General features: G+C 31.8%; 1 protein-coding gene across 1 annotated transcript; it reads left to right on the top strand.

Annotated features, from left to right (window-relative positions):
* Positions 1 to 12,013: 12,013 nt before the first annotated feature.
* On the top strand, positions 12,014 to 18,885 carry LOC114714989 (auxin response factor 6-like). Its single transcript, XM_028899778.1, is given in 15 exon segments — positions 12,014 to 12,938; positions 13,448 to 13,560; positions 13,945 to 14,043; positions 14,154 to 14,210; positions 14,292 to 14,447; positions 14,546 to 14,630; positions 14,907 to 14,997; positions 15,438 to 15,602; positions 15,700 to 15,822; positions 15,944 to 15,972; positions 15,975 to 16,018; positions 16,526 to 16,673; positions 16,801 to 17,924; positions 18,042 to 18,232; positions 18,454 to 18,885. Coding segments are annotated over 15 exon segments (2,667 nt in total). The 5' UTR covers positions 12,014 to 12,895; the 3' UTR covers positions 18,653 to 18,885.
* The last annotated feature ends 512 nt before the right edge of the window (positions 18,886 to 19,397 follow it).

The raw sequence follows: 19,397 nt of genomic DNA, 5'->3' as shown, positions 1-19,397 counted from the left end.
AAAAAAAAAGATAATTAAATTATTAGTTTCTCTGCACATCAGAATCCAATGGACCTGTTTGTTTGTTTCCATTTACGTCAGCTTGCTTGAGTGGCTCAAAATTTTCTCAGATATTTTCTCTTCCATGGTTTTCTTCTTTCAGATGTGATTTTTCAAGTCGTAAAAGTCGGAACAGATAGGTATAAACATACAAACACATCACTTTTATGACAGGGGAATCTGCATGAGTATGAAAGAAATCTATAAGATCCATCGTATATTTAATTTCTTTTGTTGTGCTTTCAATTTGGTAATAAATTCGTATGTCACCGTATTTTGAGACAAAACAGATTTATCTACTAGTTATACGCAACAAAATGAAATGTTTTATTATCTATTTATTTATTTTGTACTATTATTTGTTTATATAGTAAATAATTTTCATGTATTTTAAATTTTATGTAAGCAATGCACATGAAATCGACATTTTCAGTCATTTAATAAAAAGCTAAACTTGACACGCTATATACACAAGAATCGTGTTATTTGTATAATAAATAGTACATATAGGTAAATTGGGCATCGTTTTTTTCTTAATTAATTTCTATCATATTGGTGGGTGATCATTATTGACTTCCCAGAGTACTATAATGACCATGTGGCCTTTATTAATTATCCACAAAAACAGATCTGATCCCTATTATAAGTCACTTCTAACTAATTCATACATATCAATAATAAAAACAATTAAAAGCATTAAATTTATTACAAAATTCAAGTGATTTTTAATATTATCCTCATTAATTATATTAAACTCCAATATCTTATTAATTTTTTATTCTTTTACTACTCTTATTAAATATAGACATATATAGGAAAAAATGATACTCCTTACAACTAAGCAAACGTCTTGTAAGAATGACCAAGAATGCTTATTAGTCGATGCTTTATAACAAAGATCAAAGGGAGTGCGCGCACGCCTAACTTGCTGTGTGCGCTACCTGTAATTCTTAATATAAGACTCAATTAACTAATTTAGAAATATTAAAAAAGTTACTATATTAGTTTAAAGTATTTATATTTATCATTTTTTCTTAACTAATTTGCTTCACATATAAATTAATATATAATCTAATAATATATATAGAAGTATTCTAGAGACATCATGTAACATATGTTATAATTAAGTAATTTAGCAATTTTCTTAATCTTTCTAAACTAGTCAATAAGATCTTAATTAAGGATCGGAGATAATATGTGTATATATTATTATAGGGACCCTGTTATGGATGTACTACATAAAATCTGAAAATTAAAATAAGGTTAGCCATATTAAGTTGTATATCTACTCAAAATATATATTTCTTGCCAACAATATATCCTTTTAAATATATAACACAACTCATTTCTTATACTTAGTGCCAAATATGTATGTATGGGTATAAAGACACATCTATGCAGGAAAAAAAATATTATTTACATTTTAAGCCACCTAGTTGTATGATAAATAAGGAATTTCATGTTTGAAAGAATACATTAAAATGTGCACTATGTTGAAATATTAGTAAATTACTCGAATATTACCCATATGTACGTGATGGATAGTGCGTACGTCTTTAATAAATTTTCTTGCCTCAAAATGTGTTTTTGGACACTAATACTTCATCTCTCTAGTAGACAAATTCCAAAGAACAAAAATTTAATGGGTTGGGAATTGAATCAAAAAGACGAACTGTATGGAAAAAAAAGAAGAACTACTTGATTAATTTAAACAAATTAATAAAACTGAATAAATTACTTAATTATAGCATATGTTATATAATTTTTAAAGGGGTTAATATAATTTTGGTCCTTTAAGTTTGCCTTTATTTTGATTTTGGTCCTTCAAATTTCAAATTATAAGTTTTGGTCCCTCAAGGGGTAAAATGGTTTAAGTATTTATTAGATGACAGAGACCAATGTTACAAATAAAAAGAAACTTGAGGGACCAAAACCTATAGTTCAAAATTTGAGGGACCAAAACCAAAATAAAAACAAATTTGAGGGACCAAAGTTTGCATAAACCCTTTTTTAAAATACTTAGTTATATATACTATTAGATTATATATCGATTTGTAAGTTAGGAAAATTAGTTTGGAGAAAAACAATAAATATAAACATTTTAAAGTAACTTATTTATATAACTTCCTTAATCTTTCCAAATTAATCAATCGGGCCTTAACCGAGGATGATGTTATGTTTTGAGACTAGACTTTTCCTCGAAATTACTCCTACCATTAAAAACAAGTTATTTTACCAATAAGTTTTAATTGAGATAATAAGCGATTTTACTTCCAAAAGAAGAGAACACAAGTTCATATCCTAATAAGTACATTTGCTGGGAGGACTTTAATTTTAACATTTTTAGCTTAACACGGATTAGTCTCAAACCTAAAATGATTATGGATATTCTGAGTTATACCAAACAAATAAAAACAAGTTATTTTGTAACTTTGAGGATCCAATCTTATATTAGATAAATTTCTCCTACTCCTTCAAACAAATGTTGCCGATCTTAATTAAAATTATTTTCCATTCAAATATTAACAATATATATACTGCCCATGCATCCTCTCATTTAGCGATACTAGATGAGAAAACCATAAATCTGATGAGCGACATATATTGTACTCCATGAATATCATATATTAATATCTATAAAAAAAAAAAAGTTTATCAGGCTGTGATAAGCGGGGTCCTAATCGAAGGAAGAACCAGCACATGACTTGACCTACCCACACGTATATTTAATAATTCTTGGCCTTTAATTTACAAGTTAATGATGAACCCTTCAAAATTTTCAATTTGCGTGCAAAATATATAACAACCAAAAGACTCCATGTCATTAATTATTTGTTCATTTCTATTACTAGTTAGCCACTTGTGAAAAACGCTATTCACAAGCTCATATGATTATATGTATATACGCTAAAATTTTAAGAGTTATTAATATGAAGAATGAAATTTAGAGGCTTTTATCGTCATTTTCATGTTATGATCCATTATTAGGAACATAAACTAAATGCAAAAGACAAGTGTACATGTCATTATATTAACATATATTTATGACCCACATTAGTAACATAATTCTTTAGCGAGTAATTTTTAAGTCTTTTTTTTTTTTACAGATTTATTTGTTTGAACCTAATGTGTCCGAATTATTATCTTTCTATGATTCTTGAGATTTTTAGAATATTCTGCATTTAATTTCTAGAATTAGAGGTGATTTTATAAATAACCCTTAATACCTCTCATTTTGTAAACCTTTAATTTTGAATTGAAAAGTTTTAATATTAGAGTATTTTTCCTCTCCTTCGAGTTTCTTCTCTTCTCACTTGATTAGTCTAATTTCTCATGATTATTTTTTTGAGTAAAATACATTGACTACCCCTCTATTTTACTTAAATTATCGAAATCTCCCTTCTATTTTGAAACATATATAAACTTCCCTTTAAATTAAAATATATGTTACACTAACCTCCCTTATACTTTTAAGATTCAATTTCCGTCCATCCAACCGTTAGTTGACCATTGACTTTTAAATTTTTATTTTGACCAAAATATTCCTCTTTAACATAAATGTTATTTAAACATTTAAATAAAAAATAATTTTTGATACAACAAAACATAATTATAATACATGTATTTTCAAAATTTTTAATATGTTATAAAATTTTTAATTTCAATTATATTATACAATTATATAATTTTAGTTCCTCATGAAATATTGAAACTTAAAATTTTTTTAAATGACTAAAAAATATTTTGAATGTTTATTTTCTTATCAATATAATGTAAATTATGCGAGTTTGGAAACTTATATAAATCATTTAAATTTATGTTTGTATTGACTAAATTACTTAATTTTTTTGGCCCAATACGATAAAAACATTAAACAAACAACAATTTTCAAAAATAAAAAAAATAAAATTGAGGTAAAGGAGAAAATCTTAAATTTTTCGATATAGTTTTAACCAAGATTGTTGGATTAGTATTATGAAGGGTAATTTAGCAAATAGAAAATATTTCAATATAAATTTGAATTAAAAAACATTTTTTTGAAATATTCTTAAAAAAATTAATAGTTTGGATTTAAGTGTATGTTTTCAAAATAAAAGAGAGGTCTGTGTAATTAAGACGAAATACAAGACAGGTTAGAGTATTTTACTCTTTTTTTTTTTTTGGTTTCTCCCTCCTCTCTAATGTATCTATTCTTTCTCTCCTCTTTCTCTGGTCTCTTCTATTCTAATGCTCCCGGATGTTCTCCACCACCAAGCACCTAATTCACCCGATTTTTTCTCAGTAAAATATTAAAAAAAAAAAGTGAGCGAAATAAAAGACCATCTATATGAGTATTACTTAACATTTAAAAAATGGGAGTAAAATAAAAAGCTTACCGACACGAATGCCCACATGTATAATTGAGAAATTAGAAATCCTTACATATGAGAGTGTTAAGGTTGAAGTGATAGTTACTTTAATTAGATTTGTTAGGTATTAGATCGGGACAATTCGACCAACATAAAGTTGGATTCCCAGATATGAGATCTTGTTAATTACATATAAAAATAATAAAAATAAAAATAAAAATATAATATTATTTAAGGTTTTTAATTGAAATTTGATTGATTATGTGTGTGCAATGTACAAAACCGTATTTTTAGGTTGATGTGATTGTTTTGATTTCTAAGTGTTGGAATAAAATAGTTTTGTAGGTTTAGACTGTTTCACTCCGTTCCTTCTTTTGATTGTTACGTTCTATTCTATTCAAACTTGATTACTTGTTCTTTGGTTCAGGGGGGACTTAAAATTCCACGTGTTAGGTACGGAATTTATTTCTTTGGTAAACAATTATTTATTGAGGTATGTTTTGTGTGGGACCAAAAACCTATTGTTCTTCTGAAAGTTATACTAATATAATCTTTAGTTTCTCAAATTTTGAATTATAGGTTTTGATTTTCTAAGGTTTTTTTCTTTCTAAAACATTGACCCTTATAATTTAATAAAAATATAAATATTAAACTAAAATAAAAATAAGCTTAAGAAACTAAACATTATATTAACACTTTAATGCGGGTTAACATTTGCAAAATAACTTTTATTTTAACTTATTTTTACAAATTAAAATTGAAATAAAAATTGATTAGTATAATATAGTTTATATTTGGATTTTTTTACATAAAAAAGTAAATTTGATTAAAATTTGTTTAGATGATAAATTAAGAAGTTGGGCTTACAATATTCAAATTTGAAGAAAAATTGAGATTTAAAAAGAGAAAAAAGTTGTTTCAACGTTAAAGTTGCTCTTGGAGTAAAAACTCATTTGTTTCTATCACTATCTTAAACATTATTTTTTTCACCTAACTATCTTTTTAGGGAAAATTGGGAATAAATTTCTTATTAAAAAATTAATTGGCAAATGGGACCTAAAGACTTTGTGCATCTTAACTTCTATTATGTGCAACTTAACTTTTTTTGTGTGCAATTTATCTTCTCTTATGTGTAATATTTTTTCTTTTTCTTTTTTTTTTGCCTGAGTAATATTCTTTCTTTTCTTATATGTAATAATCTTTTTTTGTACGATGTGCAACTCAATTTCCCTTTATGCAAAAGAAATTCTCCTATATACAAATCATCTTCCCTATGTGCAAACTCTTTTATATCCAAATAATGTTTTATGCAAATCATATTCCCTTTGTGCGACTTGCATTCTTTTAGGTGCAATTAATCTTTTCTCATACAATCAATCATTTTAGGAAACATTTGCCAATTAAATTTGTAATGATAGATTTATCCCTAATTTTCCCATCTTTTTAACTAGTCCGAACTGGGGCTTTAATTAAACCTTCTTAAGGTTACACCGGACACGTTCTAATCTGTCTCAAAATACAGAAGAAAAATGACATTTTCTTTAACTCGATCTGCTTCAAACACAAAAGTTAGAAATTAAACCCCAAGAATCTGATCTCTAGCTTGAAATTAAAGATGAAAACTCAAACCACAAGCAAAAGATGATAGTATTAATTTGTTGATATATTTTAATCTAATTCCAACTAACATATTAAGTTTAATTTTTTTTAAAAAAATGATTGGCATAAAAAAATATTATTTGAAATTAACGGTGTTTTTTTTTTTTTGAACTCATCAAAGTTGTCAAAGTTAAAGAATTGAAAAAAATACTTCTTAGAATTAAAAGACTAAACTAAATATTATATAAAAATAAATAACTGAAAATGTTTTTTTTAAAATTAGATATATTAATTTTTCTTCCACCATAAAAACAAAATAAACGACCCATTTGACTTGAAAACAGTATTTGACTTATTTTAGACTTTAACAAGGAGGGGCTGGATATAACTCGGCTGGCCAAAGAAGGCAGTTTGTTGGTTTTACTGTTCTCCTTCGTTTTCCATAGGTAGGCTTTTCACTGTCCACATTCTATGGCTAAAAAATCCAAAGACTAAATTAATTTAAAGGACCCAGAATTATTATTTATTGAACTTTTTTAAAAAAGTATAAAAGAAATCTATAATTGTTCTTGAAAAGCTACTTTCTAATTCTAGAAATCTATTACATTTTTAAAAATATGTTAATGTTATTCGTAATTCATAAATTGCGTCCCTTGTGACTACATGTAATGTATTCTTGCGTTTTGTTTAATTTATAATATAAATATATATATATTACATTACCAGCGATATAGACCAAAAATTAACTTACCTTGAGTCTTCTCCTACCCAATGTTATTAAAAAGCATAACTGAATAAAAAATAAAATGACATTGTTTTTGTTTTTCTTCTGTACCGTTGAAAATTTTTATATATATTCTAATGTTATATAATAATTATTGATAATTTATGTTATATATTTAATTAAGTGATAAGTATATATTGCAATATTTCAAAATCATTTATTTTTTCTTTTTTTTGGGCTAACTCATATTTATAGACATTCTTGTTGATCTTAAGGTTAATTCTAATGAAGATAATACTTTTTCTGATAAATGCTGACCACGAAAGTTAAATTTGTGATTATAAATGGACATTAACTTATTTACATTGAAAATATTAAGTTATAAATTTTTAATATTAAGCTTTTTTATGTCTATATAATATCGTAATTTAGACCTAAAACCACGTCAATTAAGAGGGTATACCAAGTTTCGGAAAAAGCCAAGTGAGTCCTGCATTATAGACTTGAAACCTGAGTTTGGCCTATAAGACTTGACTTAAAGCTTATTATTAAAGACCCAATAACCAAAAAAATGATTTCTAATATAAGAGCTACCCAGTTTGAAAAATTGGATTTGGTCTTAAATATATAAAAACTCAATCTATTGTATCTCTTAAATTATAATATAAATCTTCATTGATACACATTTTAAGGAGATTTATATCCAAGGGTGGTCATAATTAAAGAGTATTTTAGGAAAATCAACTATTGTATTTGTTACAAATAATTAATTCAACCAATTTTGTTAATTTTTCTGAATTAGTTAAAATAACTCTTATATTAAGGATATGAGGTAGCTTTGTCGGAGATTCACTATCTAAATTTGCTGTGTTAAAATTTTTTGTAAAATAGGCTAAAAATACACTTTAAAAACTTTCGGGCTTAAACTGAAATTTAATGCAAACTTAGATAACCAAGCATACTTTACCCTTCAAGAAAGAAAACCAGTAGTATGAATTAAATATTTGAATAGACTTTGAATCTGAATGTAGAATGATACGTATTGAACATACATATGCTTTTACCATTTAAGTTAGTCAAATGACTCGTTGGATAATTACTTGGACTTTAAAAATTAACATATTAATCCCACCACAAGTGAAAGCGGCCTTTGGATTTTGCAAGGGAACCAAACGTAATATGTTGGATTTGCATGATGAGTGGCTCCAAAACAAGTCGCTATTGCCGAAATAATAATACTTCACCTAATCATCCACTCCAATCCCTTTCTGCATGAAAATAGAGTTACGAGGGTACTTTAGTAATCTCGCTCAACCTTGAGGTTGATGCATGGATATGTAATTTACTTTTGTAATTGGTATTAAGATATGATTTAGTACTTGAAATATTAAATACGAAAAAAATAATTTTACTCAAAAAACGAAAAAAATAAAGAAATATTGGTTATTAATGTAGTCTATCAATATAAAATATAAATTTATAATAATTTGAATTATTAATAAATTAAAAATAATACTAATTCAATTTTTAGACTTCATACAATATATACAAAAATCGCAGATAATTGATGCTATATATAATTTCTTATTCTTATCAAAAAATCAATGAAAAAATGACGTCTTATTCACTGTGAATAAAGTCTTGCATATTCAGAAAATAGTCATTGGAAGGGCGTTGCATTTATGTGGATTGACTTTGCCTGAAGTGAATTATTTATGACTTAATATAATTTCTAAAACTAGGTGGTATATTAACACACACATGGAAAAATTAATCCCTACATCCCTATAGTTTAATTCATTTGAATTGAGTGGTGGTAATAAAAATGCATGGTTATTAAAATAGTGTTAAATTAAACAAAATGGAATAAATTCCATAAGATTCATTAAATTTTATAAATTAAATTTAATTCATTTTATACTGATTACTGAAGGATGAATGCTTATAGTTGTTCTTGTTATAAAAGCCCAATTCAAACAAAATAAGCTATGGGGATCTTATTTAAAATTGAGGTAACTTTTATTTAGGAGATACATTCACATTTAGTGCCAACTCGGACATGATATTTTTTACTATAATAGCTATGTTTTGGAAAAAAAATTTTGTGGCAAATCTTCACACATACACAGACACAAAAGTGGGGCATTATGTAGAAATTATAAAAACATGGTCAATATTGTACTTCCAAAGAGATGTTTGGTTTGCATAATGAAACAAATAAGAAAAATAACCTTATATTTTAAATGAATACTTTGTAACCTTAAATAATTTTACAATTATGAAATAATGAGAAACAATAAATATTACATATTATACATTTTCTTACAATAAAATAGTAGTAAATCTTTTCTAGTCTACAAATCAAACGGCCACTGAAAAAAAAAAAAACAATAATGAGTTTTGAGGGATGTTTCCCGCTTGGCTGTCGTTTTTTCACCCCCTCTACTTGACTGGCTTAAAGTGGAAAAGAAAAGATATTTTTATATATTTATAAAATATAACTTTCAAATTTATTTTAAAATGTTTAATAATACTATCTGTAGGAAAAAAAACTCATTATCATTTCAAACTTTAAATTGAAACTTTCAACTGCTAAACAGATGTGTAAGAAAAATAGACTAGAATAAGAATGGATATTTATTTGTTTACTTCTCGCTTCCTTAATATAGAACCTAATTATTGAGTTGACTATGATCTTAAATATAAGACCTATTTTTTATATTTATTAATTTTTTTGAAATTACTTTTAGCTCAACTATAATTAAGAGAGTGTGAGAGGATATTAAGAAATATGACTGTAGTATTTAAAAAAATACGCCATATTTCTTATAAGGGTTAATACAAATTTTAATCCCTCAAATTTGGGTCCAATTTGGTATTGTCCCTAAAATTTAAAACGTGTGATATTGGTCCCTGAAATTATGTTCGTTTCAGACCGTTGGTCCCTGGCATCTTAGCACCGTTAAATTCTGCTGACGTGGCGTTAACACGGTTAAACTGATGAGTTGGCATATGACCTGGACATGATATTGGTCTTTCAAATTTGGGGCCATTTTGGTATTGGTCCCTGAAATTTAAAACTGATGGTATTGGTCCCTCAAATTATATCTGTTTCTAACATTTGGTCCCTGATAGCTTTAGGCCCTCCTCTTTTTATCTGTTCCTGTAGAACCCTCTACTTTGCTGTCAACGGCTCTGGTGGCTTGCTGGTTGTGCCTGCCTTTTTGTTGGAGTTGCTAGTGAGGTTCTTGTTGCTTTTTCTCAAGCTTCTTACTCTGGTAATGGGCTTCTCTTTTTTCTTGGGAGGTTCATCATCGTCTGTACTAGAAGAAGATGGCTTCAATGGGAGTGGTTTTGTATCTGAAGCTGGCTTCTTCTTCTCATGAACTGTTAAGTCACCTTTTTGCCCAAAGGTAGCAGATGAGGTAGAAGGTTTAGCTGAGAATGCAATGTGTTTCCTCCACAATAATATAGGAGCAGAAGCTCTATGTTTTGACAAAAGTGAATCCCAGATTGCATAGATTCTCTTCGACCATAGCCTTCCATTGCTCATGCCACATCATCAAGTTTTAGTTGCCAAGTCAAATGCCATATCATAGGTTAACAAAGTTAGAGCCAACTCAGACAAATTTGATGGCGTAAAGCTATCAAGAACCAACGGCCAGAAACAGATATAATTTGAGGGACTAATACCCTCTATTTTAAATTTCAGGGACCAATACCAAAATGGCCTCAAATTTGAGGGACCAATACCATGTCCAGGTCATATGCCACATATATGCCAACTCATCAGTTAACAGTGTTAACGCCACGTCAGCAAAATTTAACGGTGCCAAGATGTCAGGGACTAACGGTCTGAAACGGATATAATTTCAGGAACCAATACCTCACGTTTTAAATTTCAGGGACCAATACCAAATTGGGCCCAAATTTGAGGGACCAAAATTTGTATTAACCCTTCTTATAATAAATTAACTTACCTAACTTTCTTAATTTAATCAAATTAATTAAATAGGTTTTACATAAAGACTAGAGAAATATTTTAAAACGATCCTAAAAAGGTATAAACAGACAAATAATCAAATAAAAATAAAAATATAAATAAATACTTTTTTGATTTTGACCAATAGTCAGTCCAATATACTCTTCACTTACTTTTTGAAACCTTCTTAGAGAAGTTTACATTTTTTTGAAACAAATAATAGGGGAAAATTAATATCTAACAAACTAAATAATGCAAATACAAGTCTTCAATCACTAGCATCACTCGCTGGCCAAAATAAAAAATAAAAAATCACCAGCATCATTCAAACTATGTTAACAATCACCTAGAATAAATATCTAACAAATTATATCATTTTCACATATTCATTCAAAATTAAAATATATAAACCTAGCTGCAAAATATAAATAAATTAATAAATTACCATATGACCCAAAACCATGCAATCAATCATGTCTTCAAACTTGAGGTTAAATAGTTAATACCATTGTTTTTTTTTTTTGTGGTTTTTGCCGTAATATCATTGTTAATTTTTGTAATTTGATAATTTTGATTTTTTCCCTAAGTACAAGTATAGTTCACTTAGAAGTAATTTTGTTTGAATCACTATCAGGTACTTAATGTGAGCACCTATCTCAACATGAATTTGAGCCTTAATTCACCCAATTATAAATGATTAACCCCTTCTACTAGATTTAACTTTCGTTGGTTTGAATTTTGATTTTAATCATTATAAGATTAGATCTTTCGTTTTGGACTTTTGGTCTATATAATTTCATAAAGATTTAGTCCAAGTTTAACAATCTCTATATACTTTTTAGAAGTTTTGATTTTGGTCCATATACAACTCAGACTAAATCTTTGTGAAATTATAGAGATCAAAATCAATTATTTGAAACTACAAGGATCAAAATCAAATTTTAATCAACAACAAATACCAATAATAATATTGATGACTCTAAAAAAAATTTCTCTGCAAACTAGATCTTGAAAAAAAAAGAAAGAAAGAAAAAAAGCCCCTTTTTTAGGTTTACCAGTTAGGGAGAACTTCAAAAAGTATTTGGTACTTTATGAGATAAAATTTTTCTTATACTACGTTTATCTTGTATAGTTGTAATTTTACAATTACACTGTACAAATCTAAAAACCTGAAATTTGGAAGGGAAAAAAAGAGAATCTAAAAAACGAGTAACGAATAGTCCAACAGCCCGACCCGTATTACCACTGCCCTCTTTCTCCGTCTCAAAAAGATAGCGAAAATAATGACGCTTGCGTTCTGATTGATTGGAGCAGAGGAGGAAAGAGAAGATGGTGAGCGTCTATATATGTATATGTATATATGAGAGAGAAAGAAAAAGAGAAGCAGCTTAAAGCAATAGTAGTGTAGTACTATCGCCACCACCACGGTGACCACTAGCAACTGCTATTTTTTTCCTTTACTGGAAATGAGCCAAACCCAACACCAGCCTTTGATTCTCTCTTCTTGAACGCTCGCTCTGCACTATTATTGGCCTATCATCGTTATCTTCCCTGATCTTTCATCGTCAAGTTGCTTCCACGTTTTGCTGGGGAGGTTTTTGAGCTGGGTTCTGGATCATTTGCTCTTTTTCTGGGTTGTTTTTTCTCTGAGATCCGGTCTATTATGGGAATCATTGCTCTTCGGCGGAGATCTACCGGCTTTTGAAGCTTATTGAGTGGCCTGGTTTCTCGAGATTGTAACTTCAAGTTGTGAAAGCCAGCTTATTGAGTTAGTGGTTCTGAAAAAGTTGTGCTATGAAGTCTTTTCTTGAAGATTGTGACCTGGGGTTTTGGGGGTTGATGAGAATAAGAAGCGAATGAGGCGGAAACCAATTGTGTTTTGTAGCGAAACTGGTTTTGGTTGAGGATTGAGGGGTGGGAAAATCTTCGGGTTGTCTAAGTTTTCGAGCTAATTCAATATCTGAGTGTATGAATTTACTAAAGGGTTTGTTTGATCGGTGAAGAGGACATAGATAAGAAGAAGAATGATACTCTGCATACTTAAGGAAGAAGCAAGAAGGATTGTTTTGTGGTGGGAGTGTAATTTGGCAAGAATTTTGTTGCTAGATTGGTCTACTTAAAGAGTGATTTGAATAATTTGACTGTGGGCTCGATTTAGAGGTTTTTTTTTTCTTTTTTTAAAATCATTGAAATCTTGCTGAAATGAGACTATCTTCATCTGGTTTTAGCCCTCCACCTCCAGAAGGTATGCCTCTATTATTTGCGAATTCTCCTTTCGTGTACTCATCTCTCATCTTATCTCTACTTTCTGGCAACCTTTAAAATTTTTTTTTTTGCCATTTCTTAAAATAATTTTGGTTTCTACTGGGGTTCGAACTCAATCTTTAAGACTAGAAGCCCACTCGTACTGCTTATCGACGCACATGATTCTTGCTTTGCCGTTTGTGTCCATGTATTTTGGATTTTTTTTTGTTTTTGATCGATGAGATGTACCCACTGAAATTTTTTTGATGAACATGTTGGTTTATATATGTTTTTAAGTGAACCTTTTTGATTATGTTCTTGCTGCCCGTTGCTCAGAGATCAGAATTTTTTTTTTTTGAACTTTTATTTTTTGTTTGGTATTTGTTGTGTTATTCTCAGATCCTGGCTTTGACGTTAATATGCCAGAATCCATTTCTTCTGTTGGACGCTTTTGACTGCAGTTATGAATTTTTCTGTTGCATAACATGATAAATGAGATGAATTTTGTAGGAGAAAAGCGAGTCCTGGATTCGGAACTTTGGCATGCATGCGCTGGCCCTCTTGTTTCCTTACCAGCAGTGGGAAGTCGTGTCGTCTACTTTCCTCAAGGTCACAGTGAACAGGTAGGTAAAAAATAAATATACATAAACCTAGATTTTGGCTCTTGAGGACAAGATGTTTCAACTAAATGGTACTGTGGCAAGAATAATGTTAGATGACTAATGTCTGGGCATGAAGAAACTATTTTCATATTTTGTTTCTTTTCCTATTCTAGTTGAATTATCTTGGTTCTTGTTTTTTTCCCCCTCTTTCTGATAGTACATGAAGGCTTTTACTTGTTAATTCACTTGAGGGACATCTCCATATTAATGGGTTTGGATAGATGTTGTGATAAACCTATCTCTCCAAAATCATCTCATAGACATTTCCATTTGAAAGCGTATCTCTCTTCTTTTCCTTCATGAGCTGCTTACCTGCAGATTTTTAACTCAGTACTTTCTGCTTAGGTTGCTGCGTCTACCAACAAGGAAGTAGATGCCCATATTCCTAATTACCCTAGCTTGCCTCCGCAGCTTATTTGTCAGCTTCATAATGTGACCATGCATGTAAGGCTTGTTTATATTGGTTTTATTTTGTTTCAGATTCTCCCATGTGATGATCCTGAATTCTCTTTTTATTTCGTCACTTATTTTTGTTTATTTGCTTTTGGTTTCAGGCGGATGCAGAGACAGATGAAGTATATGCGCAGATGACCTTGCAAGCTCTAAATCCTGTATGATACCTTTCTTAACTAGTTGATGGCTTTTTGTTTGTTGACTATATTCTTCTCATCTGACTCTGAACTTGCTTGCAGCAAGAGCAGAAAGAGGCGTACCTTCCAGCAGAGCTGGGCACTCCTAGTAAGCAGCCAACAAATTACTTTTGCAAAACTTTGACTGCCAGTGACACAAGCACACATGGGGGTTTCTCTGTTCCACGCCGGGCAGCTGAGAAAGTGTTTCCGCCTCTGGTAAGACTTTACCAAAAAGTCATAAGATGTTTCAAACTTATTAACTATCCCCCCCCCCCCCACCCCAACAAATTCTAATGTCATAGTTGGAACCACAGGACTTCTCCCAACAACCTCCTTGTCAAGAACTAATTGCCAGAGATTTGCATGGTAATGAATGGAAATTCAGACATATCTTTCGTGGTGAGTTCTATAGCTGAGATTATTTTCATCCTCTTTCCTATTTATTTTCATTTAGTTGTGAATTTGATTTTATCAGTCTTGTTGGATAAAGATTTTCTCCATCGTTTTTCCATAGGCTCAAAGTAAATGTACTTTAAAATTTACACTCATCCGGTCCTTCATATAAGACTTATTTTGCTGCATAATTTACATTGCAAAATGAGTGTTACATTTAGGACCAGAGGGAGTATTATAGATTTTGTCTTGAATGATTCCATTTGGCTTATTTTGCTGCAGGTCAACCCAAAAGGCATCTACTTACAACAGGATGGAGTGTGTTTGTGAGTGCTAAAAGGCTCGTTGCTGGTGATTCAGTTCTGTTTATCTGGTCAGTGATTCTCTGATCTTGTGGTCATTTTCCTTGCAAAAGCAAAGCGTCTGCTGCTCATGTCAGGACAGCAGTTGAGTCTGTTGTTCCCCTCTGATTTCTGGCATGTCAGAATTGAATTATGATCTTTGATATTTATATGGTTGCTTGAGTTGTCTTCTTGAACCGAGCTGGGGACTTTATGTAGGGGAGACATATATATTCAGCTATATCATATTCTATTTCCTTTCAATATGATATTTTTTATGCAAGAGATCTTAGATCTGGTTGCTAATGATAAGATAGTCTTCTTGTTGAATGTCCAGAGCACATTGTTTGGGGGCTTGAAGAATGTAATTGATTTTTTTCCCTAGCTGCTTGATTTCGTGCTTTATGATTTTGTGTTAATAAATTTGTGATACCTCATTAGTGATGCAATGGAAGTATACTCTTTTCAACAGGAATGAAAAGAATCAGTTGCTTCTTGGTATCCGGCGTGCAAATCGTCCACAAACTGTGATGCCTTCATCAGTGTTATCAAGTGATAGCATGCACTTGGGGCTTCTTGCTGCTGCTGCTCATGCAGCTTCAACAAACAGTCGTTTTACCATTTTCTATAACCCACGGTACAGTTTGTCCTTTCTACATGCTTTTTTTTTTCAGTCATTGAAGGCTTAATGATTTTGCTGTAACTGACAATCTTTTCTCTCTTTTGAATATCAGCGCTAGCCCATCTGAATTTGTCATACCATTAGTCAAGTATGTTAAAGCTGTGTATCATACTCGAGTTTCAGTTGGCATGCGCTTCAGGATGCTGTTTGAAACTGAGGAATCAAGTGTGCGAAGGTAGATCTTCAAGCTTGTTGAAAATGAGAGACTCTTGCTATGTATTTTCAATATGATATATATGACATTTGCCTATTGAGGGATTATAATACATGATTTCAATACTTTTTCTTTTTTTCAGATACATGGGCACCATAACTGGTATTAGCGACTGGATCCTGTTCGATGGCCAAATTCACATTGGCGTTCTGTCAAGGTATGCTAGGAAACGGTCACAATCTTAGCCTATGTTTGGGTATGGGCTAATGGATAAGGGAATGGAAGGACTGGTTTTGTTGAAACCTCCCCATTATTTGGAACTATATGCTTTAGTGGGACCGTGGAATGAAAGATTTTCAACATTCTAATCCTCCCTGCTTCCGTTTTCAAGTTCCCCCAGCTCAAGTATTTTGAAGAACCAACTATCATTGTTATTCATTTATTGTTTCTATAATTTCAATATCACATCTTAATAAAGGATTCCTTTATAAAAATATCTTATTGTTAATTTTGAGCCTCCCTTTCTTCCCTTTGTACCCTTTCTTGTTCACTTTAATTCTTCCCATTCATTTCCTCTATCAAAACTCAAACATCATGATGATGTTATTTAAATACATTGAATGCTACTCTTATCTACCCAGAATCTACACGCCTTATGTTGCCAATTAAACATTTTGTCTTCATATGAAAGATCTTAAAATCATGTCCTTGAATTGCGTTGCAGGTTGGCTGGGATGAATCTACAGCCGGAGAGAGGCAACCTAGAGTGTCCCTATGGGAAATTGAGCCATTAACAACATTTCCAATGTATCCATCATCTTTTCCTCTTAGGCTTAAACGACCATGGCCTCCAGGATTGCCTTCTTTCCAGGGTATGTTTAGTCTTTTTATAGATGTTTCTGACATCCTGATACATTTTCAACTTTGAAAAGTTAATTAAATTTTTCATGTCCCCGTCAATGATGCATCTAATGGAAACTTGAAATGAAATGTTACCAGGCATGAAGGATGACAATTTTAGCTTGAGTAATCAGCTATTATGGCTTCGAGATACCACAGACAGAGGTCTTCAGTCTCTTAACTTCCAGGGGTTTGGGTTCAATCCTTGGGTGCAGCCAAGGCTTGATCCCTCCATGTTGACTTCACCTACTGACATGTACCAAGCTATGGCTAATACTGCAGTTCAGGATATGAGGACTTTGGATGCTTCCAAACAGCATCCTGCATCTTTTCTTCAATTTCAGCAGCCACAGAACTTCCCCAACAGGACTGCTGCTTTAATGCAGGCCCAAATGTCCCAGCCGTCTCAACTGCAGCAGGGTTGTCAGAGCAATCAAGAGAATCAGAATTCTTCTCAATCCTTGGCTCCAACTCAGATGCAACTTCAGCAGCAGCACTCGTTCAATAATCAACATCAGCAGCCACCGCAAGTGGGTGATCATCAGCAGATTTCAAGTGCTTCTGCAATGTCTCAGTTTGTATCTACTCCACAACCTAATTCACCATCCATGCAAGCTATGTCTTCGCTTTGCCAACAGCAAAACTTTTCTGATTCAAACGTGAATTCCTTGAATGGATCTGTAGTTTCTCCCTTGCACAGCATCTTGAGTTCATATTCCCAAGATGAATCATCCCACCTTCTCAACCTACCCAGGACTAGCTCTTGGATACCTGTTCAAACATCTAGTGCCTGGCCCTCCAAGCGTGTTGCGGTGGATCCTCTACTTTCTTCTGGAGCTTCTCATTGCACTCTGCCTCAGTTGGAGTTGTTAGGGCAGCCACAAAGTACCATGTCACAGAATGTTATTTCGTTGCCACCTTTTCCTGGTCGGGAGTGTTCGATAGACCAAGAAGGGAGCACCGATCCTCAGAACAATCTTTTATTTGGTGTTAATATAGACCCCTCATCTCTTATAGTGCAGAATGGGATGCCGAGCCTCAAGGGAGTTGGCAACAACAATGACTCTGGGATTGAGCAATTTCAGTCATCTAATTACCTGGATACTACAGGAACTGATTCATCATTGAATCATGGAATTACACATAGCATCGCTGAATCAAACTTCCTTGAGATTCCAGATAATGGGGGTCAAGGAAACCCACAAAACAAAACCTTTGTCAAGGTGAGTTTTCCCTCTGGGTTATTCTCTTTGAAAATTGAAACCATTTCTTCAATTTTGTCATGCAAAACACTGTAGATTTATGTGTCTTGTTCTGTTATTTTATATTTTACTTAACAGGTTTACAAGTCAGGGTCCTGCGGAAGATCATTGGATATCACTAAATTCAGCAGCTACCATGAGCTGCGCAGTGAACTTGCCCGAATGTTTGGCCTTGAAGGCAAGTTAGAGGACCCTGTGAGATCAGGCTGGCAGCTTGTATTTGTTGACCGAGAGAATGACGTTCTTCTCCTCGGTGATGGCCCCTGGCCGTAAGTGCCATTCTGTTGTCTGTTTTGAATTATTTGGTAGTTTTAATCTAAATCCAATTTCTTCATTATAAAATGGAAAGTTAAACGCATGAGCTTTATGGTTTTTGGCTTTCCATCTGTTGAAGATCTATTTCTTCTGATTCTGAAGTGTGTTATTTTGATGAAATCAATTGATCAATCTACTATTAGTTGCATAAACAATTTGATCTTTCCTTTGACAGGGAATTCGTAAGTAGTGTATGGTGTATCAAAATACTTTCTCCCCAAGAAGTGCAGCAGCAAATGGGCAACAATGGGCTCGAGCTTCTGAGCTCAGTCCCAATTCAGAGGCTCTCTAATGGTGTCTGTGATGACTATGCGAACCATCCTGACCCGAGAAATTTAAGCACTGGGATAGCTACCAATGGTGTGACAATCTAGCTTCTACATTCCCTTGTCTCTTTTGGATATATTAGACTCTCTTCCGACACTTAGCAAATTGTGGAAGTACTTCCTAGTTTTAGCTTACGGCCTACTCATAAGCCCTTTGTTTATCTTCTTGTTTCCCCTTGCTAGAACTATTTCATAAGCTAATACTGTAATTATATTGCATATTGTTCCTGTGATACAATATACTTATCCATTAGGAAATCAAAGCTGTTTTTTTACCTCCATCACTAGCATTTAAACACTGAACAGGTCTTCGGATGAAGTCATTTTCTTGCTAGATTTTTATGGCATGACATGGCTAATATTGTGTAGACAAAATTTTGGTACTAGCCCGGGTTCAGTATTTAGGTGGCTGTTATCTGGTTGTTAATAAAATTAGAGCAAATTACATTTTACCTTACTAAACTAGGACCTAATTATGAAATTAGTACATGAACATGTGCAATGTCAAATTTGAGTTAAACTTTGCTACAAGAATATGCTTTGGCTGCAAATGTCTTGACAACAATCGGGTTAAATCTTGTACTAGAGCATATTGGCCACTGAAAGTGATGTACTTGTTTGACTTTTATGGAGTTGTGGTAAAACCAAGTGGTAAAGGGTTTGGAAGATTACCTGAATTGGGGTTTCTGGTTGAAACTTTCTTGCATGAAGAGAAGTGGCTAAAACAACATAAGAGGACATAACAAAAGATGTAGGAGCTATTGACCTTTCTGAGATGTCTGTGAATCTTGAG

The sequence above is a fragment of the Neltuma alba genome, unplaced genomic scaffold (genome assembly GCF_004799145.2).
Source record: "Neltuma alba isolate B1F8T4 unplaced genomic scaffold, ASM479914v2 tig00011561_pilon, whole genome shotgun sequence".
In the NCBI taxonomy this organism is placed as follows: Eukaryota; Viridiplantae; Streptophyta; class Magnoliopsida; order Fabales; family Fabaceae; genus Neltuma; species Neltuma alba.
Note: the sequence above shows the minus strand (reverse complement) of the source record. Positions and strands in the feature narration are given on the sequence as shown.